This window comes from Drosophila pseudoobscura, chromosome X (assembly GCF_009870125.1).
Source record: "Drosophila pseudoobscura strain MV-25-SWS-2005 chromosome X, UCI_Dpse_MV25, whole genome shotgun sequence".
NCBI lineage: Eukaryota > Metazoa > Arthropoda > Insecta > Diptera > Drosophilidae > Drosophila > Drosophila pseudoobscura.
In genome coordinates this window covers 19928541-19955849 of record NC_046683.1, presented here as the reverse complement: position 1 = coordinate 19955849, position 27309 = coordinate 19928541, and the positions used below count along the sequence as shown (strand labels likewise).

The 27309-nt window shown below is 46.4% G+C and overlaps 2 protein-coding genes across 15 annotated transcripts; one reads left to right on the top strand and one right to left on the bottom strand.

The window, feature by feature from the left end:
- Positions 1-103: 103 nt before the first annotated feature.
- Positions 104-27113, bottom strand: Rab3-GEF (Rab3 GDP-GTP exchange factor). Of its 14 annotated transcripts, none has more exons than XM_033385399.1 (23): positions 26519-27113; positions 22275-22402; positions 21790-22205; positions 21125-21692; positions 20698-21059; positions 20487-20613; positions 18986-19018; positions 18152-18246; positions 16167-17295; positions 15893-16096; positions 15598-15648; positions 14736-15126; positions 14282-14667; positions 13729-14214; positions 13217-13333; positions 12671-12928; positions 12350-12589; positions 12010-12282; positions 11787-11954; positions 8177-8185; positions 4446-4518; positions 4311-4357; positions 104-2909 (listed from the first exon to the last, which is right to left on the bottom strand). In XM_033385399.1, the coding sequence occupies exons 2-23, from the start codon at positions 22395-22397 to the stop codon at positions 1956-1958; spliced, it is 6510 nt and encodes a 2169-aa protein (XP_033241290.1). In that variant the 5' UTR covers positions 22398-22402; positions 26519-27113; the 3' UTR covers positions 104-1955. The 14 variants fall into 14 exon arrangements, with proteins under 14 accessions (XP_033241290.1, XP_033241292.1, XP_033241294.1 ...); XM_033385401.1 differs by having other exon boundaries at positions 21125-21668; XM_033385403.1 differs by having other exon boundaries at positions 21125-21659.
- On the top strand, positions 19727-20448 carry LOC4811659 (tubulin-specific chaperone A-like). Its single transcript, XM_001352213.4, has one exon. The coding sequence runs from the start codon at positions 19831-19833 to the stop codon at positions 20287-20289; it is 459 nt and encodes a 152-aa protein (XP_001352249.3). The 5' UTR covers positions 19727-19830; the 3' UTR covers positions 20290-20448.
- Positions 27114-27309: the final 196 nt, after the last annotated feature.

Sequence of the window (27309 nt, the reverse complement as noted above, 5' to 3'; positions counted from 1 at the left end):
CTGAGACTCCAAATGAGACTTTGGGTGGGTCAGTGGGGTATCAGTGGGTCAAGAGCATAATTATAGAACCCCAACCTTGGACTAGAGGAAATGATTATTTCAATTATGTTGTTTTGTTTTGTTTATTTCGCTTTGAACTATGGAAAATACAATCGATCATATACATATATACGCAGATAGAGGTATACGCATACATGTATATATTTATATATATATATATATATATATATGTTCATATATATGTAGGTTCGGTTTTATCTATTGTTAACATCCCAAACCAACAAACAGTTGTGTTGTCCTCTCGGAAACAAAAAATAGATATATGTATATGTATATATATTTACTTGTATATTAGGTATATAGACATACTTATTGCTCTCCAAGGTCCTCTCCCTCTGTCTGTTCCTCCTCTTGCCTCTTTGTTTGTGTGTTCCCTGACAATTCCTTAAGCTATTTTACCATCCAATTCATCCGAACCGGTCCGATCCGAACATGGGACAAAATTCGCTTTACTCAAATTTTTGTTCACTTGTTTATAGTATAACTAGCTAAATTCCTTTACAATAAATAGATGTATCTGCGTCTGTGCTGGCTGTCTGATCATACAAGTAGTTGATTGATTGGTATAGTAGATATAGTACATACACATACACATGGTATTTCTTCCGTTACTTTCTGCTTTACTTTCCTTCGTATTCGTATGCTACATTTCCCTACCTAGATTGCCCTCACTTGCCTTTAGTTTTTTCTTATTCTTACAGCTTAGCTTGGTAATTTCTTCTACTTTTACCTTCTACCTCCTCCTCGTGTTCTGTTGTGCCCTCAATATACAAATATTCCCCGAAAGGAAGTCAAGTCCTGTTCTATATATGTATGTATGTATATGTATATCTATATAGGTATCCATAGCTGGCATGGTAAGCGAGTTAATTTTTGTTGCTTTCGGCTTTGTTGCTGCCTTAAAGCTGAACAGGAAACAATGTATGTATTGGCATAGCTAGTGGCGGCTAATGATATGATTGTGGCTAGAATAATGTTCGATAAATACAGTTAAGAGTTGCATAGGGATATATGTATGTATCTTCTTGCTTATTTGTATATATAAAACATTTGACATCTATGAACGGCTCTCTTTGAGGCGTTTTAGTATACTGGCAGACTACATTAACGAAGAGCCGATGGAACAAGGGATTGATCTATAATTGTGATCAACAAATTTTGCAAAAAAAGGAGCTCCGCAAATGGAACTAGGGATATCGGAGCTGCTCGTACATATATTAAAATAATTACTTATTAGACACTGCATTATTTCCGTGCAGATTGTAGAAAAGGGTCAATTTGAGGAATCGTTGAAAGGTCAGCTGGGACTGTGACTAACGATAGTTTCGGCTGATCTAACTCAACGGAGTGCTTAAGCAGACATGTTGTGTATTTCTGGGGTGCGCTTGGGGCATACTTGCAGACTGAAGGAAGATCAATTCAATGAAATGACATTGTGCTGGAAAACATTGGAAACTTATGTGAGGAATGTGTTATCGGTTCTGCAAGGATACTCGAGGATATACATATTCGAGTTATACATTCGTTATAACAATACATATATCAGAGCTTTCAGTAGCCTTGCAGAAATGCTAATGAATCAGTAGTATTGCAAAAATGTGAAATCCTTTCTTTTGGGTGCAGGAGCAGCCCGCGGTAGTCCAGTTTCCGCGCTTATAGTGAAACGAGTCTGGAGCTTCAAGTGTGGCTGCAATGCGAATGCAACTTCTCTAGGCTTGATCTAAGCTGTCCTGGCTGGCGGATCACAGCCAGGGTATACATATGGTGCGGCATACGTCTCGCCTGTGGGGGTGTGGATGCGGTTCCTCACCCATATGTCCACCGCCTCCGCCTCCGGCAGCCACATCGCCCTTGCCACCACCGCCGCCACCGAATTTGAAAAATGAACTCCTTCGTCAGTGTTTGCGGTGGGCCTGAGGCGAAGGGCCCGCAACGGTGCCAGAGCCAGAGCCGGAAGGGGATCCGGGACCAGAGCCAGAGCCAGAGCCAGGGCCAGCCTCCGCCTCCGGCATGGACTGCAGCACAGCGGCGACGCTGCCATAGCTGGCGCGCTGCTGCGACTGCTGCGCTTGCTGGTGCGAGCTGGACTGGGCCCCCGTCAGGGTGGGGGCGCGGGCCAGCCCGGAGTGCCGCTTGGGGATGACGAAGGGCGGCGGCGGCTGGGGAGTGTACTGCGGCGGCGTCGAGTTGGCCGAGGCCTGGCGCACAAAGGTGCGCGTCGCCTGTTGCTGCTGCGCCTGCACGGAACCGCTGCGAGCAATGGCCCCCGTCCGGGGCGGTATGGCCGGCGGGGGGCCGGGTGGCGGTCCACCCAGTCGTTGCTTGGGCGGCGGTGAACTGATCGACGCCAGGCTTTCTGTCGACGGCTGTGAGGGCACACGGGGCGGCAACTGCGGCAGCTTTCCATGAGGCGTGGGACTCACTGTGGTTGTCGCTGTGGCTGTGGTGGGTTGAGTGGGTGTGGGAAGTGGAACTGGAGCTGGAGCTGGAGCAGCAGTCACTGTGACTGTGGAGGGCATCCTGGCCTGCGGCTGGACTGTGGACATGGTGATTGTCGGTTTCTGCATGGGCACCGTGTGCCGTATGGTGATGTTGCCGCCCTGCTGCTTGCCGCTGCTGCGGTTCTGGGCGTGACTATTAGCTGGAGCCGTGGCTGGTGGCATTTGCTGATGCTGTTGCTGTTGCTGTTGCTGCTGCTGCTGCTGCTGCGATTGCTGTTGGTGCTTTTGCTTCTGCTGGGCGTGTATGTCCTGGATTTGGGGCGTGATTACAACTGGATTCTTTTTCTGGTCCTGGCCGGCAGCCACGTAGGAGAAGACGCACAGCACCGAATAGCAGATCTGGTCGGACTGCCAAATGGTGAGGCGGCGGATGGTGGATGTTCGGCGGGGAAGCAGGGGCGTATAAGTTATATTTTAGCTTTTCTTCTAGTGGTTGGTTCTTGTGTCTGTATCTGTATCTGTGTCTGTGGCTGAGGTGTTTTCATGAACAGTGTCAGTTGTGGTTGGTGGTGGCTGGGTGGTTTGGAAGTGGCAGTGGTGCTTGCACGACATAACAAGGCATAAACAAGAAAAAGGCTCCCGCAAACGCAAACGGAAGCGGAAACGCAAATGGAACCAAACCGACCAAAGCCGACCAAACGCATGCACTCTTTGGAGCAATGGCCAACGACAACGCAACGGAAAACTCAACGAAAATTAAACGAAAAGCCAAAGTCAGAACCAAAAAATCATTTCGCCCGAACTTTGTGATACAACACTGTGTATGCATGTACATATGTATAACCTGCTCTTGTGGAATATGTTTTGATTGTTGTTGTTGTGGAGGAGGTAGGAAGATACAATTATAGATAAGAGTATATAAAACGAATGTTGAATTTATTTACATCAGATTTTAAGGCAGCATTCAATGCACATTTTCACTTTGGAATTTCGTACTGGGTCTCCACAGGCAATGATCCATCCTTTGGATCCATTTGTCCCTTGGCTGCCAGCGCTCTCTGGGTCCCATGCTGGGGGGCGGAGGGGACTGTACCTCGGGTCCCCTTCAGATGACAGATGTAGGCAAACTGCACGGAGGTCACGCGATGGAAGCTCAAGACTATTTCCGACGCCTTTGTGTTGATTCGTTGGGGGTTGGTTTCGGATTCGGATTCGAATTCGGATTCGGATTCAGTTTCACGTTTATTTGAGTCGATTTGAAAGGTCGTGTTTGTGTTTCGATGATATTGTTAATGAGATGTGTGGTGTCGAGTTGTGTTGAGTGGAGTTGAGTTGAGTTGAGTGGAGTATAGTAGAGTGGTTGGTATGTGTTGTGGTTGTTGCAGGCATATTGTTGTTGTTGTTGTTGTAGTAGTAGTAGTTGTTGTAGTTTACATAGAAATATATTCACAAAGAAAACGAATGCAAAAACAAACGGAAGACGTGAATGGAAAGAAAAGAAAACCAAAAATCAAACAGATTATCTTAATATGGTACATATACAAACTGTTTGGTGCATTTCAATTTCAATGTGCAATTATTATACAGTAAATATACATAGTAGGTTGGATCACAGAATACCCTTCTTTGGCGTGGGATTGATTGAACGATGCTCAAGCAAGTTTATGTACAAACAGTCGCCCAATAAACAAAACTTCTCAAGGAAGAACAGAGTGCGTATAATGATGTATGGTGTGGATGATGGTGGTGGAGAGTGCTGGACGGATGTGGTGGCCATGTGGTGAATCTTGGTGGGAACATTTCGCTTACCATGCTCGACTGATACTTCCGCTGGATGAGATTGCGCGTCTTGGGGTCTGAAAGTGAAAGAGCAACAGTTTGATCAGTTGTATTGCGGCTGAGGCGGACCCAGATCGGGTCGGTTAGCTTGTATACAGTACTTACTGTACTCCTCCAGCACAAAGATGCCGCCCTTCTGGGTGAAGCACTTGCGGATGTGGTCCAGCCGCACAAAGAACTGAAATTATGGTCGGGAGAAGACGGTTAGTTTAGCTTTGCTGGTTCACATGCGGTTCGGATAAAGGCTCCGTCACTGAACAGAACGCAAGATTGGAACGTAACGCAAGGGAACGTAACGCAACAGAATGAAACGGAACCGAACAAAATCCAACTAAATGCAAATGATAAGGCGGAAAACCGAAAAGCTTTCACACAAAACTTTGTTCAACAAAGAGAGAGAGAGAGAGAAAGAGGCAGATATGTTGAGGGAGGTACAGAAGATAGAGGTAGCGCACACGGGTGATAAATTATAGCATTGGGGTAACGTTTTTCGTTCTCTTTCAATTGGTTCTTTTATTTGACGTGTGGGTCAAACGTACGTCAAACTGCTACGCAACGAAATTAAACGGAACTTAATGTAACGGAACGAAAAAGAAATAAAATTGTAAGCGACACGCGGCAAACAGGCAAGCAGGCAAACAAAAACTTAGTGATACGCAAGCACATGGGCCGTCACTCATCATCATGCAGGGCGTGAGAAGCTTTAGGTACAAGTGCAGTCAACGATGTATGTAAGTACTCAATACACACAACATGCATCTAGTGTGGTGGCAGTTATTAGTGCATAGGAGATCGAGAAAAGGAACGGAATGGAACGGAACAGAAAATAACAGAACAGAACAAAAGGGAACATAAGGAACCAGAACTGAACAGACCGACACAGATGGAACGCAAGATGAAATGAAACGGTATGGAACAAAAGCTAAGACTGAGATGCAGAGAGTGAGAGCGAGAGATAGAGATAGAGAGAGAGAGAGAGAATGCAGAAAAATCAAATAAACTTCTTGTTAATTTGTTTGGTTTACTGATTTTTACTTTAAAAATATATATTTCTCCACATATCGCTTTACTATACATATGTATATATGTAGATAGATATGTATGTATGTATATATATTGATTACGGAATTTATATAATTTTTTCGGTTGTTTTTTATATTTTGTTTTGGGTTCTAATTAGCACTTGTGAGATGGTCGCATACTAAGTAGCTTAGGTATCGGATACGAAGGCATACATATGTAGATATGTATGTAAGCATATACAGAGGTTCACCAGAACAATCCCTGCATAATCGGCACTAATGGAAACAGAAAATCATCTAAATTTGACTACAGTCTGTGGTGTGTTACAGAGTGTGTGTGTTTCATGGTGTGGATATGTGTCACTAGAGAAGTTATGAGTACAAGTACACAAAAGAAATCGAAACACAATCAAAAGAAAACCAAATTTTTGTTTCGTTTCTAAATGGATTTCTAGCAGGGGGAGGCTTTTTCAGGCTTTTCAGGGACTGGAACGCTTGGCATTTAAACAGAACCAAGCTGCTCTCAATCTCACGGGAGCTTTCGCTGGGGAAGATAGAGTCGGGAGGCGCTGAAGGCAGAAAAATATATATGGGGAGAGATCGTTGCGTACAGTCGCTCTCACAATACGTTAGTCGTTGTCCAGACGAGGTGTAAGACTGGTTAGGGATAGTGATAGGGATAGGGATATGGATAGGGTTAAGGATAGGGAGGAATGTGGTGGTAAAGGGAAAGGTGAAGGTTTAGGCACAGGGTAACACATGTAACGGCATGCAGCATGTGGCACTAGCACAAAAACTTCTATATATTAGATGCTAATGGAAATGAAAGTGAAGCTGGCTCAGAAAATGAGCATTCAGATCTAAATTAGCTAAATTTAGCTCTAATGCACTAGCTAGCGATACTTCAGAGGAAATAAAGAGGCAGAAGAGGCAAACGCAAGAGGAAAAAGTCAAGAATGGAGTGAAATAGAGACAGAGCGTGATAGTGAGTAAAGACACAGAGAAAGATAGAGAAAGAGTAGAGGAAACCGCACTGGACAGAGATTGCCATAATCTCAAACGGAGTTGCTAATTTTTGTGATCTCTTCGATATTCTAATTAATCTAATTAAGGACTTTCTAAGGGTGTTGTTTTTTTTTTGTCTCTAAGGATACGATTTGGTTTTGGATATTATTTTTGTTTTGTTTATTGGTTTCTTAATTTATAAACTACAACTACTTTTGGTGTTCAAGTCGTTGGTATACAAAAAACTCTCTACACAAGCAAACATAAATCAAAATCAATACGAAGCAACTTTTATTTGTCCATTGTTGGTTAATTGAATTGTCTGGCCCACTCTACGACCATGTGGAAGAACTAACTCAATAGTCAACCAAGAAGACTTTCGCGAAACAAGCTCTACACACGATCCGACATTTAATCCGACGTTTATCGTTCTGTCTGTGCTGTCCTTCTCCAGGAATTATTAAAAAGTTATCAGTATCAGTAAAGCTTCCATCTCGAGTTACGTATTCTATAAAACGTTTCCGCATACTTTATGAATACTCACAAAGGACTCACAACGAATCTTATTCATCCCAGAGTCGTTCTATATGATTTTGGGGCCTCAACCAACGGAACAGAACAGTACAGAAAACAACGGAATAGAACAACACTACGAATAATGTCAGAATTCAAACATATGTATTTATGTATATCCTGTAAGCAGGTGGAATTGTTTTTGGGTGTCCTGTAGCGGGGCTGCGACATCCAGGAATTTGCTCATCAACAAAATGTCACAAACAGAAAGCGTGATATTGTCTGGTCTGTTCTGGGATCGCCATGCGGGGTAAAGTGTGTGTGTGACAGACAGAAAAGGACAGAAATGTGTGTGTGAGGTACGTGCCCAGCCCGAGGAGGGAAGATCTGAATTGGTGGTGAAGTGAGTGTGGCAAGTGGCTAGTGGCAAGTACCAAGTGGCAAGTAGCAAGTGCTTGGCATGCGAAAGCTCAAAGACTTCGAATGACAGTGTGGCCCTGGTGAGTGTGCCCCTGGTGAGTGTGCCCCATGTGGTTGTGCGCTGAATACTATCACTAAAACTAAACGACAGCATGTTTCTGGTGGAATGGGAAGAAAAAAGCAAACTCAAAAGCTGTAAATCACGAAATACTCATCACTACATTGGCATTATTTCGGTATTCAATTCCGAATAAGGCCTTACGGGGACAGAGTACGGCTCAGATTCAATTCAATATTCAATATTCATATGCACTATTCAGTTCAACAATCAAACCAACTAGCCAACCAACTAATCAACCAACAGTTCAATAATGAGAGAGTAGAGAGAATTCGGAACAAAAGAAAGATACATGTAAATAATATACATTATGGTATATATATTATTTGCGGTTTAAAGTTTAAATTCAATATCAACTACTAATTTTTGGTTTTATTTTTGATTTTTGTTTTTCAACTGTTGAATGCCATACGAGTATCAGATATTTTCGTATACTTTTATTGGGTTTTTGTTTTTTGTTTTTTTGTTTTTTACTTTTTTGTTTGGTGGGTGAAAGTGAAGGATTAAATCAAGTGTATTTCGAACGCAAAAAGAGTCCAAGTTAAAAATCATGATGATCAATGAAAAACTGAAAATATTTTCTTGTTTTTTGCAAGGGTTCGGAGGGTGTCAGGGTGTAGGGATGGAGGAACGGATGAGGGTGTGTGGGGTGTTGGGTGACGGCGTTGTTGGGCGGTGGTGGAGCAGGGCATTTAAAGAACAATAGTTGCTTATAAATTTAAGTTCAAATATAAGAAGAAATTTGTTCATTGCAATACCTCGAAATCCTTTATCGTATTTTCAGACATTTTTCAGATCGTATTTTCGTTATAGATTCGTTTGATTTGGTTTTTTTTCGTTATCGTTTCAATTTTTAGAGCGATTTTTTTGTTTGATAAGTTTGTTTTCGTTTGAGAAGTAGACCAATCATTGGAATATTTCAATTCAAATTCAATTCAATTCAGTTTCAGTTCAGGTCGGTTCGGTTCGGTTCGAGACGGAACGTGATTTGGTTGGTCCACAAAGGAGGGAGAGCGAGCAAATGTGCAGCGTTCCACGTTCGACAGAGAACATTAAACAAACAACAAAGAAAATTATAAAAGGAAAGTTGAGAAAACTTGTTTTGTTTTTCGTTCATATAGTTTTGTTGCTTTTTTTAGTTTCTTTTCAATTTCTAATTTGCTGGCGAATCGGTTTGGGTATTTAGGAGTTATTGTAGTATACTTTTTGTTTTTTTTTTTTTTTTTTTTTTTTTGATAGATAGACTAAATAGAAACGATATGAAATGTGATTGTTGTTTTTGTTATGTTAGAGTCGTTTTCTTAGACGGGGAGACGATCTGGGGGCTTGCTTTTCGGTTTCGGTTTGGGTTTGGGTTCATAAGAGTTCCATGACAGAGAGAGAGGAGAGAGAGAGATACATATAGTACATACATATATCATGGGTAGGACGACATGGCTGCTGGATCTTAAAATACTTCTTTGCTGTTGTAGTTTTTTCTTGGTTATTTTACTTAAGGAAAAAGGTGGACGAAAATCATCCAAAAAGGAGGAGAAAACGACAGAACGAACAGAAGAGAATCGATACGATAAGAACGGAACGAAATGGTAATGGAACAGAAAATGACGTACGGAAGAAATTGCTGAGCTTACGAAAACTTATGAAAAGATAACTTGTACATATATCGTATGTTTAGCACCAAAAAGAAAAATATACTGAAGAGAGACAGGGCAAGATATTGAGAGAGGTTTGTATATATATACATACATATAATATGTAGGTGTATATATAAATAAAGAGAGACAGAGAGAGAGAGAGATCAGGAAGCATTTGCGATATTTAAATTAATGACGTAAGCAAATCAGCCAAAATAGAGTCGAACCAAAGATCGGAGGGAAACGGTTTGGAAGGATTGTACACAAGGACCATCTCATAGGTTACCAGCTTAGAACACCTCCTGTATTCTTATTTTCATTTTTATTTTTTTATTTTCATAATATACATATATAAATATATATATATAAATTTTGGATCCAAGGATGAAGTTCAACAGGGAAATAAAAAGCGAATGAGCACAAACAAACTTCAGATTATAGAGAAACAACAAAAAATCGCGATGGGGACTGGGCAGGGAAGTTGTTCGTTATGTATGTACAAGTAAATAATCAACTTGACATCAGGGCCTAAAGACAGAAGAAGGAATGGTGGAAGGGAGTTCAGGGAGTCACGAGAATTAACTGATCTAAAAATACGTAGTACATGAATATGCAGTCCCTGGTACTATCTTGAAGACAACGCAATACCGATGAGGACATTTTTTTGTTCTTTTCTATTTCGATATTTTCTATTGGAATTAAAGATCGTGGCGTTACAGGGGCAGAGGGGTAAATGGCGGTACGCTTACGAAAGATACTAATCGGTAATCGTTAATCGTTAATCGTGTCATCGCTAATCAGAGCAATCGTTAATAGAGACAATTATAATGACAAGGCGAATAAGAGATTATTAAAACGGTGGGTGAGCATATGTAACCAAACGAAGAGTTAGGATCGAAAGAATGTCAATCGTAATTAAAAGAATAAAGAGAAATGGTTTTTTTTTATCGTTTGAATCTGTTAGATAATAAATAAAATAGAGAGTATAATGAATATAGCATTCAGTACATTCACTAGCACAATATATGGGTATGATATAAATAGATGGATTTTCTGGATATATGTATATATATATTTTTATTTTATTTATTTTATGTTTTTTTTTTTTGTTCTTTCATGTATACTTTTACTTGATCGATAAGAGATTGGATTAGATAGGAGATTCGGTTGATTTTTTCGATTTTTCTATTGTTTTTTGATTATATGACTAAGATGACTTAGGAATAATATAAGTAGATATATAAGAAGGCGAGTCAAAATAAAATGCCAAAACCAAAGCCAACAAACGGAACGAAAGAGAGACAGAGAGCGAGACAGACAGAGTGATAAGTAAAGAGATAGAGAGTTCGGTAAAGTATAATACGTAGTTGGGGTTAGCTTGGGGTGATTGGATTGGTGGGGTAGTATGCGAAGTCCGAAACGGGTCCGGTTTTGGTTTTCATTCTGGGTCTGGTTCTGGATTTGGTACGGCCCAGAAAAACAAAACATTCAAAAGGAAAGGACAACCAATGACAAAACAGCTTATCCAAACGTCTCCAGCCACACATGATCCTAGGCTCAGGAGGATAATACTAAGATTCAAGGCTAAGTATGTTAGCTGGGGGACACATTCAGTTCCACTGGACTATATGTCTGTTCTGTCTGTTATACAGACATATTGGAAAAACATGAAATTAAAACCAAACAAAATAAATATATACATATAATATATATATATAAATATATATATGTATATAAATGAATTTGTATACATACGTATATATATATATATATATATATATGTATATATAAATACATATTGATGTATATATACATATGAACATACATATATTGAGAAGGTCCTTGATTTTAATGCAGTCCTTGCATGGACATTGACGAAACACACACACAACAGGGAAATCATCGGAAATCGAAGAACTGAACGTTAAACGAAAGGGGAAACAATAGGAAGAAAAACGGAAACGGAAACTGAAACAGAAACAGAAACGAAACAAACGTTTGGAAACGAGACACTGAAACGAAGGCAGTGGGAAAAATGGACGCCCAATATGAGTCCGCGGGTATGTACATACATATATCCTGCATGTGGAGTTTGTACTGTAGTTCCCGAGTGAGAGGAACAGCGACACTAGCAGGAGCGTTAGCAGTGTCCCTAAACAGCTTTCGCTTAGGCTTCAGTCGGGTTCTTGGCCTGTTGAATGGTGTATGTTGACCCTGACTTCGACTACACCATGGAGCCAACGAACCCCAACGATGTCCCAAGTCTTAGTTTAAGTCTTATGCGAGATTATTAAATGGCTTTCATGCTGCTTGATTCGACCCGTTAACCCTAACCCATTGACTGATAAATGGCCTGATGGACGCAGACTGTTGACACAGACAACACCATGTTCCGGTACACAGTGTCTGTAGAGGCGCTTTCATATGAGTATTGATTCGGGGTTAGGGTTAGGTGTGTCTTTTACAGGTTCTTGGGGGAGAAAATTCTTGGGTCTGGTCGGGGGTACGTAGATGCGGAGTGATTGACATAGAAAGAGTAGCTAGCGGAGAGTTCGGATATCGGATATCTAGGGGCGGGACTTAGATGGATGTGGGGTGGTTGGGTGTCTGTGTCGCGTGTGGATTCACTGAGTAGGAGTTCGGTGTGGCCATGTGTGCGTTTCTGAGTGGGTGTGAGTGAGTGTGTGGATCGAGATCGAGATCGATATCTATATCGAGTTGGAAGAGCACTTACCTTGCTGTTGGAGAACAACAAACCGACACCCTCGAGGCAGACCTGCAAAAGGCCACCCTCGCCAGTATTCATGTCCTGCACGGGGAACTCCCCGCCTAGCTCGGGCACATTGGTGGGCGTTCCACCTCGCTCCATGGCATCTTTGATGCAGTTGTACAGTTCCTTGCACTGGGGACAAAAAACACTTCAGATTAAAATCCACCGAGTCGGACTTCAGACTCACCTTTCTCGTGTAGTACTTATGCAACTGGGTCTGGCCGCCGTTGCGTCGCCAGAGGCACAGCAGCTTAGTCTTGGGTGAGTAGGTCATGTTGACCAGTCGCTCGTACCACCAGCGCTCCACAATGGTGCCGTCCACAGAGCGCAACACCAGACCATCGTCGCGCACCTCCATGAAGCGCAGTGGCCCATTTATATCGGTGCCCTGGTGGACGGTGAAGCTCTGTCGATGCAGCAGCCTTGAACCCAGTGGCTTCAGGTCAATGTCATTTCCATTCTGAGTAGGAAGTAGATTTTTGAAGGATGAAGGCCTTTTGGTATTCAATTTCCACCTGCAGGCTTACCAAATTATTGATTTGATCAACAACATTGTGTACCTCCTGGGAGTAGACCAGTCCAATGTGACTTTTACCCAGCAGGCGACGGATCTTGCGTCGAATCTCGTCCTTTCCCACATTGAGCATCACAAGGATGGCCGTCAGGTTGTACAGCATCGTGGAGAGTAGACGATCCTCGTCGTGCTCGAGACGCTTGCGCTCCGATTCACTCAGCGACTTGTAGCGCTCCATCATCTCAATGGGACCCTGCGTAGAGCGATATATGTAATATGATATCGTATTGAGGAAAAGCGCCTTCCGATTACTCCCGACAATTCCCGATCTCACCTGATCCATGCCAATCATGTCGCGCTCCTGGCTGACAGCATCGAGGAAAGCATCCTCCCAGAACTGCATTTGGTTCCAGAGATTCAAGCGATCCTTGCCCAGCAACCCCTCGAATAGGTAGACTCTCGGACTGTCTGGCGAAGGGGATGAGGAGGTGTTGATCAGATGGCCGCCCGTATAGCGGAAGCCGGCACTAAGCGTTGACTTGCCCGACCACAGATTTCCCCCGCTCTTCTTCGAGTCCTTCGACGTTGTGGTCTGTGAAATGTTTAAAGATTATGTCAGGTGGCTGTAGGTTTTTTTTTTTGGCCTGTTGGGCCAAAGGGCGTGGGCTGTGGGCTGTGGGCTGGGAAGCTGTGGGCTGTGGAAGAAAGAGAAACGCGAGGCAGCTTTCCAGTGTGAGGGATGGAAAACCACTCAAATATCGGAGCACACCATTGATTGACTGATTGACATGGGGTCTGGGGCCTGGGTCAGATCAGTTCAGATCGGTTCAGAGGGCGAAACCTCAGGCCGGGAATCTATGTATGTATTCGGATTACTTACATTTTCGTACTCGGTGTCTGAGACCGTGGACCGGCAGCTGGAGGGCATGCGCACGCTCAGACTGCCGATTGGGAGCAGATCGCTGACCACAGAGAGCGCGCCCGTAGAGCCAGCAGCCTACGGATTGACATAACACGCAAGATTTAGTGCGAATACAATTGGGTACGGAGAGGAGCGGAGCGGAACAGGACGGGGGACTGGGAGTCGCAAGGCAAGCCTACATTCCGTAGAAACCGCGAGAAGTGCGAGATATATATATGTATATATAAGTATACAGATACGTATATATATGGACATGGATATATACTGGCATAGCTACATATGTACTGAGTATGCGGTTAAGCAGTTCTACGATACACTATACGATATATACACCGAGCGATGTACAGTTTTGCATGGATAATAAGCTGATGTGTAACGTATACTAGATTGGCGAAAAGCTAAAGGCTGATGAAAGATTCGATGGAATGGTCTATGGATGGACACTGGGACACTACATGGACCCTACTCACATCCGAGTCGAACGAGGTGAGCATGTTCTTCAAGGCACTTCTCTTCTGGGACAACATGTCCTTGAACATCTCCGTTGTCGACTGGCCATCCTGGCTGTCTGCTGCCGACAGGCGTCGCGATGCGGCCAAAGGAGTTCCACCAGCCTGAGACGAAGGCAAGGCCGCGTGGTGGGTGGAACTCTTGCGCGACTCCTGGGGCGAGGCCCATTCGCTGCCCAGGCCCGAGTGCGAGCCGTTGGGGGAACTGGGGGAGCGCAGATTCTCGCGGCTGCCCAGGGGACTGGCAGCGTGGCTGGAGAGCAGACTGGAAGACATGTCGCTGCCGTCATTGATCTCCTTGCTCCAGTAGTGCGTATGGGCCACCTCCATCAGCTGAAACACCGAGGCCATTCCTCCAAGACCGAAGTTCCCAAAGGTGACATCAAGGCCGGAGGCTATTGCCTGCACGCACTTTAGCATTCCCTTCCACACGGGCTTGGTCACACACTGAAATAGAGGACAGATTAGCTACGACTCATTGCGCTCCGATATCGGTGAATGGAGATCGACTTACCACATCATCAATGTGATCATCGGGCGCTATCTTCCTGTCCAGTGTCTTGTTCAGCTTGCTAAGCACCAGCGTGCGATAGGATTCATCTTCCATGAGTTTTCTGAAGCGATTGAGCTTCAGCCAGCCCACACCCTCGCCGGCCAGCACCTGATTGGTCACATCCTTGAGGAAGGCCTGATTCTCCGCATTGCTGTGCGAACGCTCCTGGTTCTGTTGCCGCGTGAGCTCCTCCTGCGTCTGCCGGGGCCCAGAGTGCTTGATCAGCGGTGTCCGCTCTACAAGACCCTTGCGGCTGGGAAACGGATCAAAGTTGATGCCCGACTTCCCCTTCCCTAAGCCGGCACTGGAAGGTCTTTGTTGGACTGCACCCTGCTTCTGTTGGTTCTCTATAGGTGGAGCGGAGTGGAGGAAGGGGTATAAGAGGCTCTAATATCTTTAAATGCTGTAAGCTTACTTTTGCCCCCAAACATGCCCGAAAACATGGTCGATGTGGAGGAGGCTAGGCCGTTGAAGTCGTTGCCAATCGATGAGAAAAAATTGTTGCCACCCCCACCGCCTCCGCCACCGGGAATCTGCTGCACCTGCCTTTGGGTGGCGATCTGGGAACCGGGGGGCTTGGAGCTGCCGCCCCCAGGCGGCATAGAGCCTCCGGTTTGCTCCTCGTTCTTAATAATGCCCTTCTTGGTGGCCGCCTCTTTGGCAGTCTTGGTTAGATCGCCCAGCGTGGATTTGCCCACATAGGTGAGGTCCTCAAAGGTATTTTTGCTCACGCCAGCCGCCTGCTTGGACACCTCCAGCGCCTGCTTAGACGCCTCGCCGGCCGCCTTCTTTGCATGCAGCGTGAACTGTGAATCATCGTATGGGAAGTGGATTAGTGAAGCGAATCGAATCGAATCTCCAAAGACAACTATACAAGCTCGAACAGCACTCAACGCAATCAAAGAAAAGCTCTAGTCCCTTGCACATGATCTACGTTCAGGCATCTACGATGGCACTAAGAGCAACTGGGGATAATTCGTGGCGAAATCAAATGGGTATGGACACTGCACCACATATAGTGGTCTGGGCTTATGTGGGATGTGAAATGTGTGGAGGTGGTGGTATCTGTTGGTATGGTTCGAGTTCCAAACTATCTGTAGATACTGGTGAATATTACCGCTATGTAGTAGTCAATATTTAACGAGTATATTCAATATGAGGCGAGTATTATATAGGGCGTTTATGTGGTGTTTTAATGGGTGCGGTATATCATACTGAATGCTGTGCGAAAGTCTGACTCTTTCGGTCTGTTTTTGGGGCTGCGGGGGAGTACCAACCTTTTCGAAGGTATGACGCATTTTGTCGTCAAGATCTTCGTCCAGCGCATGCTACAGTACATTACAGTAGACACATGGAATGTGCAATATTCATTTCAACCAACGCAATAGCGCCAAAGGAAACGTGACGTAAAACGGAAGCAAACGGAAAACGAACAGAAGAGTCAACCACAGAAAGGAAAGAAAGAAAAATTAACAGATCAAAGACCACGACACAATAGCACATCGAACCAGTCCCTCACTGATTTGGAGGAGATTTGTCCGGCAAGGCACCACAGCCAGAACCTGAGCTCACCTTATCCACGTGAGCGAGGAGTCCCTCCTGGCTGCTCTGGCGCGTGGTCTCGCGTACCAGCTCCTTGGCATGCGAGGCAAAGTTCTCGAATAGCGAACTCTGAGAGCTCTGGCGTCCGGGGCTGCTGGAACTGGATCCCGAGCTGCCGGTGCGGGCCAGGATATTGCTGACGCTCGGCTGCTTCACGGGCGGCGTCAGAGGCGGCTGCAATGGGGTATAATTAGCGCATTTTGCACTTCTCTTCGGAGATTCAGGGGATGAAGGCTATCCTTACCGGTATTTTCTTCTCAGGACGTTCCACGTCGCTGGGGTGGCGTTGAAGCTTGGCACTTGCGGCTATGTTCTTGCCAGCTACCGTGGAGCCTGTGTCCGTGTCCTGTTCGACGCTGGCCATCTTGATGGTGGCCTCCAGACGCATGGCCAGCGGCGTGGCCAGCTCAAAGGCCGCCTGTCCCGCCTGCGTCTGGGTCTGCGTCTGTGCTTGTCCCGACTTCGGCTGGAAGTCAAACTCAGAGTCGCGGTTGAAACTGGGCGAGCTCAGATCCGAGCGGCTGGAAGAGGAGGAGACTGGAGAGTCGGCGCGCTCCTCATCCTCCTCCTTGCTGGCAGCCGCTTCGCACAGGCCCTCGGGATACTGAAGCTTGCTGGGAGGATGATAGACCAAAGCCGGATCCAGGTTCGAGGAGAGCGTCTGGGGCACCACATGGGGTCGATTGTATGAACCGAAGACATCATGCACACTGGGCGACAGGTCCGAGGAGGCCATCTCCGAGACAAAGTCGCTCAGGGACGAGTACGACGAGCTGCTGCTATCCGCCCCCTCCGAGTCCGAGCCGCTCTCGTCCGTGGGCTGGCACTCGAGCTGCTTCAGGGAGCGCAGGGCGCCGTTCAGCGAGCTTCCATCATCCCACACCGAGAAGCGAATGGGCGTGAGCGAGTGGGCAAACCACTTGGGCTTATCCCCCACCTGCATGGGGTCCATGACGCCCGTCTGTACCCGCAGGAAGGCCACATTCGTCGGTGTCAGAGACCACTCTGCCAGGAACTCCACAGCCTGTGTCCGCGCAAACTGGTTTAAAAACTGCGAAGCCCTCGGCCGCGACCTAAGGAAGCTGTTGATCTGGAAGGCCACCACAGGACGCGGATACAGACGCAGGGTACGCGTGTGCTCGGCGAAATTGGCCAGAGTGTTCTGGGCGTTGAAAAAGCGCACCATGGCCACCCGCGTGGCCACGTCCACCGAGTCCACGTCCGTGCCGTATACAAATGGGTTGAGGGCCGGCGAGTTCATTGGACTGGGCTGTCGGGAGCTGATCATTGCCCCCTGCGCGGACACCGAGTTCCTTTGGCTGGCCTGGGCCGAGTGGGGGGGCGTCTGAAGTGGCAGACGCATCTGAGAAACCCTAAAAAAGGTACACAGAAGGTAATTATGTATTGTCTTGGAAGCAATCCTGCTCGTCCCTCAGTTGCTAATATTTCTATCTTTCTCAACTGCTACTCAAGTATGTTTATTCGCCAGGATCTGCCAGCATCAGATGGAACACGTTTACTCCATTTATCATACTGTGACTGGACTCTGGAATTATCGATCGAGCTGTGTGCCTGGTGGTAATATCTGTTCAGAGCAGCAGCCTCTAAAAGCTTTTATGATATTTAAGATGTTTCTATCATTTCTTCTAACAACATCTATCCGAGTTAGCTTCAATTATCTGTAGTCGCTCTTATCTCTTCCTGCTCTCAGGCCAGCTCATAGTTCACGGCAACACCCTCTAATTTTGTACACTAAACATCGAACAATAAAGCCTTAAATTCAAATCTAACAACGGAGAAATCCCATTCGTAAATGTGGAGTCCGGGTTGACGAAAAAACGCAAATGCCTTGCTCAATCTGGCATACATGTATATGATCTGGCTTCAAGGAAAGGATACAAGTTTTTGGTATTTCTAAGATATTTCGATCAATCTCGAATAATCCTGTGTAGGCATAATAGAGTTCCACTGAACGTTGATTTGCTGTTCTAACTATTTTCCCATAAGCAAACGAATTGAATGGTACAATCAGAGGAGAACGCACTACGAGCGATTTGGGATTGTTTATGAACAAATAGCAAAAAAATACCGATGAGTATTATTGAATACAGATCGCAAATTCGAATTCGAAAATTGTAGAACGAACAGCTTGAAAGCGGAAACTGAGGAACCACTATCAGACACGAATGTGAATGCATTTCTAATGGAATTGCGCTAACGTAGACTTACCCGAGCAATGGCGGCTCCTGGAGACTGTCTCTCACCGAGGGTAGGAGCTGCTGCGAGGACACGGCCTGGTTGGTGGCCGTCATTGAGGTGAGTGCCTGTGAAGGAGTTCAAATAAACTAATTAGTGCGAGGGACCCTAGCACTTACACTCTAAATGTCGACGTCAACTTGACTAGCTATGAGAGGGGTAGGGTATGGTCTAGAAGAATGCTCTTAAGGAGCTGAGTTTAAGCTACGTTAGTTAGGTATAGAGCGAGAGAGAGATAGAGAGAGAGAAAGGGCTGACAGGGCATGCACGCAGAACATGAAAGAACAGTAAAGGGAGGGACGACCATAGTGAGATATGTACATATATCAGGAGATATGTAGATAAATAGATAGATGAAGCTTTGATCTACTTATTAAGATCCATTGGAAGTGGAGAGGATGTGAGACTCACGTCCTACCCTGAGGCTAGGAAACATAGCCTAATTGTCGGAACCCATTCTAGTTCTGCAGTTCTATCTACAAACGAACATCTATTATACGAGTATTTCGTTTATATTTATGGTCTATGTGTTGTGACTGTACGATATGCATGCTTAGTTAGGTTAGTTCTACAGCTGTGATGTATGTAGGTATGTTCTTCTTAGCCTTAGATCGTACATATGGGATGTAGATATGTTGTATTTTATAAATGGTTAATGCTTAGTATGTACAAAATAGTATATCGAACTGAGGAAAACAAGAAAAAATAGCGAATAACGGATAACGGATAACGTATAACGGGAAACGATAACGACAAACGATAAACGATAAACCGAACATATTTAACATTTATGTGAACGATATTTACACCAAGTCCAGCTTCATCCATCAGTAGCATAGCCTGCAGATGTGGTTGTGGTTGTAGTTGTTGGAGTTTTTCGTTTTCGAGTTGTAGTTGTAGTTAAAGTTGTGATATCGAGTTTAACAAGTTTTATATAACAGATAATGCATGAGTGTCAACAGTAGAGCAGAGCATAGAGCATAGGAGCAGAGACAATAGACATATATGTAGATGGGGTATACATCGATAGTCAGGTGGATAATAAAGAGGCGGATAAACACAAAGGAAGAGACAGAGAGAGATAGAGAGAGAGAGAGAGAGAATGAAATTATAGATATGTAGGTAGATAGAGAGTTGTATATTGTATAGGGAGTGTTATGGGGGTATGGGGATAAATATTCGCACTGGGGAAGCTCTGTTATTCTGTTATTCCGCACACAGACAAGAGATGTACACATCTATACACATATATATTGTAGTATATTTGAATTTGAATGCAGAAACGATAACGATTATGAGAGCGATAACGATTACTGCGAATATGATGGCCCACAGCCGTGCCATGTTGCATGTGCCTGCTCCCAGAGCTCAAGGTATCATGATGTCAAGGGATCAAGGGAGCAGGCAGATTTTCATCGAGTATTGCCTAGACACACAAGAAAACCCAGCGGCTATCACGAGTATTTGTGGTAGTGATTTGACTGGGGCATAAAATAAATATCACATCAAGTGGAATACTCCTTCAACCGAAAGGACTGAGGCTGGTTTGATTCAGTTTCAGTTTCAGATGGGGATCAGGCTCACTCGGATTTTCTGTTCATTTTCCACATCAGGTCCAGTTTGTGTACAGTGTCCGGTTCCATAGCAGTGCCATGTACTGTCCCCGTATAACCAAGCCACAAGCCAACGATAATCGGCCCCAAGCCAAGCCCAAGCCCAAGCCTAAGCTCGAATCCAACCAGCGCCCTACCACATACTACAGTGGGTCCGACCCCCGTCTCGAGCAACTAGTCGTCTACCGGTCCCTGCTCGAGCACTTGCTGGACCAAAAGATACACTATGACCGGGAACGGAAACTGGAAGAACAGCGTCTGGAGCGGTTTCGGCGCGAGGGCCTCAACGAGCGCAGTCTGATGGTACAAGAGCGGGTTCTGAAGAAGACTCAGGCCATGCTCCCAGGCATTGTCTTTAAGATGCGCAACGAGGTGGATAGGCTGCAGCGCCTCCTGGAGACCGACCAGAAGCAGCTGAGGCAGCTGGATCTGGAGCTCTTCGATCAGTGCCAGGAGCTGGTAAGCGCCTCGAAGCAGAGCCTAGACCACCAGCTCTGAGACTCTGAAACCTGGATCGATTCCCTCTCGAAATATTCAGTCGATGAGCTGCCAAATTCAAATGTGTACCGGAATGTAAACCAAACCCAACCCAACCTCAATCCTTCATTTGATTAGAAATAATCCGCCCAAATATAATATATACAAAGTTGAAAAGGAGAAGGATAGGGATGGGAATGATTGAGCAGGGCCCTCACCTGCTTTAGGTGGTTTTTAAGGATGGTGCCCTCGGGCTCTGGCAGCGGCGGTATCTCCTCGTAACCGCCGGTGGGCGGAGACAGCTTCGTGGAGTCCAGATCCACTACCCAAATGTCATCGGGCAGCCTGGCATGTAAACGAAACGACAGTTAAAACAGTTAAAGATCCTTTCCATCCCTTCGATGGAGGTGGATATGGGCTGGCACTCACCTAAAGTTTTTCTTGTACACTAGAAACGAGGCCGGCACTCCAATGACAAAGGGTGTGGGGGCCAGCAGCAACTGCTCGGCACAGCTGAGGCAGGTGGGTAGGAGTGGAATGACCGGGAACATGTACTCCAGGGGGTAAAGCATGGTGACGAAGGCCATCACCGACATAGAGAGGGCGTTGTAGTCGCGCGACTGGAAGAGCACCTTGTTCTCTTGCATGATCAGGGTCCACACCTTCAGACAGGTCTCCACCCCGAGCAGTTCCAGCGGTAGATGCAGAGGGAAGTCCACCAGCGAGAAGCGCGTGTGATCGGGCAGGGCGAACAGTAAGGGCTCATGAACCGTGGGCGAAAGCACCTCCACCTGACAAAGGAAACAAGATATCAGTTAATCAGACAAACCGAAGGAACAGAAGAGGCTCAACGTACCTCCACGCGCGTGGACCCAGGCACTGGAACTGGGGTGGAGAGCAGGCGCAATATCCAGGTCTCGATCTCGCGCACATCGTGCAGAACGATTGAGGGCGTCGCCTCGCTGACGTGACCCGTCAGCACCGTCCACACGTTGTCCCGATTGAGCTTCTGCGAGGCTCCGACACGCTTCGGGGAGGAGGACTCGTTGCAAGCATCAATTAACTTCTTGAGGATAAAGAGGCACTCGCGGAAGGTCGTGAAAAACGGGTGGTGCGAGATGATGCACAGCGAGGTAAGCGACTGGTTGCGCAGCTTAGTCCGCTTGCGGGAGGCGCGCGGCGACGGCGAGTGGCTGCCGCCCGACTCCGAATCCGCAGATGGGGCCATCAGACCGAGTTTTGGCACCGATGTGGGCGGCTGTTGCCCGCTGCCAGACTGTTGTTGGTGGTGGTGGTGCTGCTGCTGGTGGTGGTGCGTATGGAGGCGCTGCTGATCAGAGTCGCGACGCGAGGTGAGTTCACGATCCGAGTCGCTGGGCGCTACGTTACTTCTGTAGTCGCTAGAAGTAGTTAAGAGGCCGTAACTATTATGGAAATGGTTTGAAATCTATTAGACTGAGAAGTAGCTGAGCGACAATCCCTGGCCCGGTCACCACCAAGCGCCAAGCACACAACACTTGCCTGCTAAACGCCGAGTCCGAGCTGCGCTCCATGCTCTTGCGCCACGACTCCCGCCGGAAAGCGGACGAGCGTCGTCCGCCCCGTCCGCTGCCAGCTCCTCCAGGGCCTCCGTTTCCCGATCCTCCAGCTGCATGGCCACCGCTCCCCTGGCGCTCGTTGCCTGCCGCCGCCGACCCCGCCACAGTGCTGGGCCGCTCGATGGGCCGGTAGAAGTTCACACAGATGCCGTAGCGCGTTTTCCCCGAGTCCTTGTCCGTCAGAGCGAACACGAACGAAGTCATGTCGCGGATGGCCGAGCCCGTGCGTCGCGGTCCCACGCTGGTGCAGCCCTCCGGCTGGCAGAAGTACACCATGTCCAGAGGCAGGGGGAAGTCCGCGTGGTCCGAGGGCGGATAGCGGCGAAGCAAGTCGGGAACCTGTCGCAAACACACAGTTGAATTCCATTAGCGGTACACTCAAGGACTCAAGGAGTATTCCCAGCTTACCTGCACCGGCGGGGCCTTGAGACCCTGCAGTCCCTTGGGCATCGGCGGCGTTGTGTGTGCACCCACAATGGCCATGTAGTCGACCAGGCGGGGGCAGAGTGAGGCTCGCTGCTGGTCCGACATCCTCGCTGCAAAAGAACGAGAGGGTAAGTTTTAAGCATTAAGCTACAGACTACATCAAAGCTCATAAAAGTGCCGCAACGACTGCTGCCGCCATTAAAGCCAAGGCCACTCTCCTAAGAAAGCGAATGGCCACCTATGGAATCCTTGAGGGGACATCGACAGCCCGACACAACCTATTAAAGGAGAGAGCTAATACGCATGCTGTAATTCTGTTGTAATTAATTGCATAGTGTTTCACGATTGGGGTGTGACCCACCCCCTGACCTCCATTGGGGCCATTCTGTGCTTATGCTCTTCATTCGAAGCAACTAAAATCCATAACCATACCTTTTCTATTCATTAAGGACTGACCTATGTAGACATATTCGTATCTACGTAGGAAACTGCATATTCCAACGTTTCCAACGATACTAAAACGAAGCCACTGGTACTATCTGGATCGAAATAACAATTCTTCTGATCATGTGGGACAAGTTTCTTCAAAAAGTGTCACAATACTTTAAAAAATTCGAAGGTAAAGCTTACAGCTCATATGCGTGATAATACGTGTGCACGCATACATTCAAATGGGCTGGAACTCAAAAAAGGAACCTAATCCCAAGCGCTATTGAAACTAATAGAATGTAATGACTCCCAAACAGTTCTGTGGGCTCCCATTGGGACGACATTCGGACATTATGGGGCAATAGAATGTCAAGTACTGAAACGACAGTGTGGGCCAATGGAATGCCCAGGAATTTGTCAACCCTGAGTAGCCAGAGAATAGGGGTCGATGCGACGTCTTAGCTTGAATAATTTTAAATAAAAAACTTTAAATAGATATCTGACAGACATCTGTATATCCTTGAAATAGAGCAGGAAACATCGGAACACATCCTATGTGAAGGCCCTGCACTGCATTTGGGGACTTAAGCCTAAGCATAAAGAGATCTTCCACATAATTCAAGTTCGATAAGTCCTTTTAACAATAATAATAAGAAGAATAATAAAAAGTTTCGAGCCTGCATTTGATTCGCACTCTTAAAGATTCGTTGAATGGAAATGGAATGGAATGTCCAATCAAATGATTCCATTCCCTAAAGCAACCATACAACAAACTCCCATACTCCGTCAAGGATGCTCCGTCCAAGGCTCAGTCAAGTCAAGTCAGTGGCCTGCTCTTTGTTGGCTGCTGACCTTGCCGCAGGCGCAACCGAACGAGGAGGTCGAAGGAGAGAGCGGATGACAGGATGGGGCTGCCGAAGGACGCCTGGAAGACCGTCGAGCAGCAAACAAAGCGGATTGGGGCTCAGCTGGGAAAATTGAATGTCAAAGCTGAAATACTTTAAAGCGCCCAATCAGAAATTGCAAATTCCATTGACGTCAGTCGAGTGGGAGTGGCAGTGGGAGTGGGTGTGGGAATGGCTATGGCTGTGGCAAAGGGTTTGAGTTTCGGTTTGGGGTATTGTGGCAGGGGAATGCAAGGGTGACGTTTGGCGTGCGAAACACCCAGCAATTGCTGGGTGGAACTTTTCCTCAAGGCCACCGCCAACGGGGAAAGCAAAAAGAGAGCAAAACGCGAACCAAAGTCAAAATCAACATCAACATCCACATCCACATCATCAGCGCATTCATCACGGGTGACACGCCGTCAAGTGGAGGGACGAATACAGCGTGAACCGTGAACCGTGCAGCTGACAAGCTTCATTATGCTGGGAGGAGGTAAAAACGCAGCCTCCTGGTCAACCAGCGCATACACAGAACCCCGACGAGCCGGACAGCCACTCGGACAACCAGCCTCGCCTCCCACACAGCTGCCACAATAGCTAAAACATGTCAGGGTGAATCATGTCAAGGCTGCAGCCATACAGCAGTTACTGCAGTACCCCGCAACCCACCCCTACGCGACCGCCCACAAGTAGGGCTATTTTTCGAGAAAATATAATGTACATATATGTACATCCGAGGCTGTCCACTTAAAGGACCCCAGCAGACCACAGACTCCGAACGCGGATCCCCGCGGAATGACATCAGCATGGATGTCGTTGTGGTTGTGAAGGCTGTCACTCGCTCACTCGCTCACACTTTCGCCGACCGCCGACCCACTCTGGTCGGAGTTATAAATAGCAAACAGAAAGCGAAACTGTCATTAACCGAAAAACTGTCAACGTCGTAGAGCAGTGCGCACTTTGCGTACGCGTATTATGAAATCATCCTTGGAGCTGGAGATGTGACGCTTGGACTGCCCTCTGCCGTCTGCTCTCTATGGGGAGGGCAGTGGAGTCGACTGTATCTGTTGCCCCTGAACATTGCCCAGCTACTTAAGTGAGATCTAAGATCGAGTATCCCCAATAAAAGTTAGCATATCTGTAACAAGGCACATTCCACTTTGAACTGGTCAGTGATTAAGCGTTAAATCGCTTAGAAGTATGTATTTACGAGTATAAAAGCAAATCCTCTCAAGCGACCAGGAAACAGCGGACAAACCTCTCCTTGTTTTGCGCAATGCGCACGCAAGACTGCCAAGAAGCGATGCCCCAAATGGTGCTCACACAAAGAAATCCTCTAAGTGACCAGGAAGCGACAGGAGAAACTCAGCTTAGCTAAGGCTTCCGTCCTTTAGAGCTGGTGGATTACATCGCCTCTTGTACGTAACAATCAAACTTAAATGAAGGAGGACGACAAAACATGCCACAAATGATTCCACGACAAACAACGCCAGAGAAATGCAAGAATGCAAGAATGCAGTGTGCGGATCGTGAAAAGCACCTCCTTCACCATTACTGCAAATGTATGGAAGAACACAAAGACTATGTAGTACGAGCATGAGACAAGTGAAGTGAGAAGGAAGGAGCTGGGGAAGCTCATCATGCGGTGTGGCTAAGAAACCCACGGATCTTTCAGTCAGCTCGTGCAAAGCGCCCTAAGTGTGCAGTGGAATTTCTTGTCTGAATTATGTACGTGTGCCGCGATGAAAGGGGAAAGGATCCAAGACCGAGGAGACGGGAGGCATCTGCTTCGCAAGCAGCTCTCTGCTGTCATCACTCGGGCCACTTAGAGTTGGGGCGAGGGGAGGGGAGCGAAGCGAAGCGGACACAGGCTCTTCAGTGGGCGGCCATGACTGGCAGTCTGTCTGTCTGGGTGTCTGTGCGTCTGTGTGTCTGTCTTTCTGTCAGTCAGCCAGCCAGTCAGTCAGTCAGTCAGTTTCGCTGTCTGCTTTGCTTTGCAATTTCCATTTAGTGTCATAGCTTCCATTCTGTTCCATTCCATTCCTCTGCCCAAGTCCTTATCCGTTCTGCATGTGGTGTGAATGACTTGTTGTTGCCCCTGCACGTGCCTCCGGCCTGGTGGTATCATAAAATCAATAAAGGGCTCGGCAATTGCATTCCCTGGCCCCCACCTGGCCACTGGTGTCCAGCCACATCATAATCATCATTAACCATCGGCATTGCACACCACTCGCAGTCAGGCCGTATCATCAAGGCCACAAAAGGTTGGTCTTATCAATCCGGCCACACACTCACCCACTTCCACTCCCACTTCCACTCCTCGTTCTATCTGCTTTATGCACATACACATTCCAATTCAGGGAGCAAGCAATATGCCAAGTGAAAATTCCTGGGATATCGGAGCTCTCGAAGCTCCCGCATAAATTCCTATTGCGCTCCAAGCTATGCTACGAAAATGTCGGCCCCAAAAATGTATATGCGCAGAAGGCAAATACATACAATCTCTCTCTGTGCGTGTGTGTGTGTGTGTGGAAAGAGGAAGGCAAAAGCAGAACGTGGATTCAGCTTGAGGCGGCGATGGGTGGGAGTACAAGGCTAAGCAGCAGCAGCACTCACACACACACACACACACATGCACAAATTTGTACGCTCTTGCGTACGCAACAAGGTCACTGGAAAATCGTTAAGCACAAAAAAAATACACACACGCTCTCGAGCACACAAATAAACAGCAGAAAAAGCAAAGCAGAGAAGGGGAAGAGAGCAGAAAAGCAGCTCAGAACCAGCGCAGCACCAACAAAAATACCGTTTCTTGTTCTATACACGCGTACATACATACATTTACATACAGACACAATGCTGCGGCAGGCCAAGCGTGTATGTATGCGTATAAAATGAAATTCCATAACTTACCTCTTTATTTTATTAACTAATTATTGTTTTCCCAACTTTTAATTATTGAAAATGGGTGATGATTGGTTGCTGTTGCATTCTGTTTACATTGCGAGATGGCAGCACCAGATGAGCAGCCCAAACAGCAACTGCAGAAATATTAGCAATATGTACCACTTTGAGAATAATTAGCTTTCTGCTCTCTATGGTATCACTGAACAGCAAAAAAATACAAAGCAGATGAACAAATTAGAGTAGCTGTTATTTTCTCTCCTTTTTCCTTTGGCTTTTCTTCGCACGTCGCTAGCACAGAGCCGTGAATTCAGCTTGTCGTGTGTGCTGACTGCGCTGGTCGTGGTGTGACTGACAGTCCGGAAAGGACGCCAGTGCCAACCAACCGAACCAGCCACACACCACACACCACACGACCCCTCTTCGCCCACAACCAGAGCTTGTGTGGTGTGGTGGTGTTGGTTTGGCTATTCTATTTCCCCGCCGAATGTTGAAATTCCTCCACTGCTGAAGTCGGCTGGAAAGTGTGCGCGAGTGTGCGAGCACGAGCCGCACATCCATTGCCATTTCCATGCCGCACTTGTTGGATTCTCGGAGAATTCAAACCTGCGCATGTGCGCGTCTGTAGGCTGCAAAATCATCGACACCACTTTCAATAATATCGATAGGTTTGGAATTGTGCATACAATGTTTTTGGTTTTTTTTCGACCATCGAAGAGATGGGAGATAAATCACAGATAAATAATAATAATTTGTACAATTTTGTACAGGAAAAGATACTATTTACGCACCAAAAATGA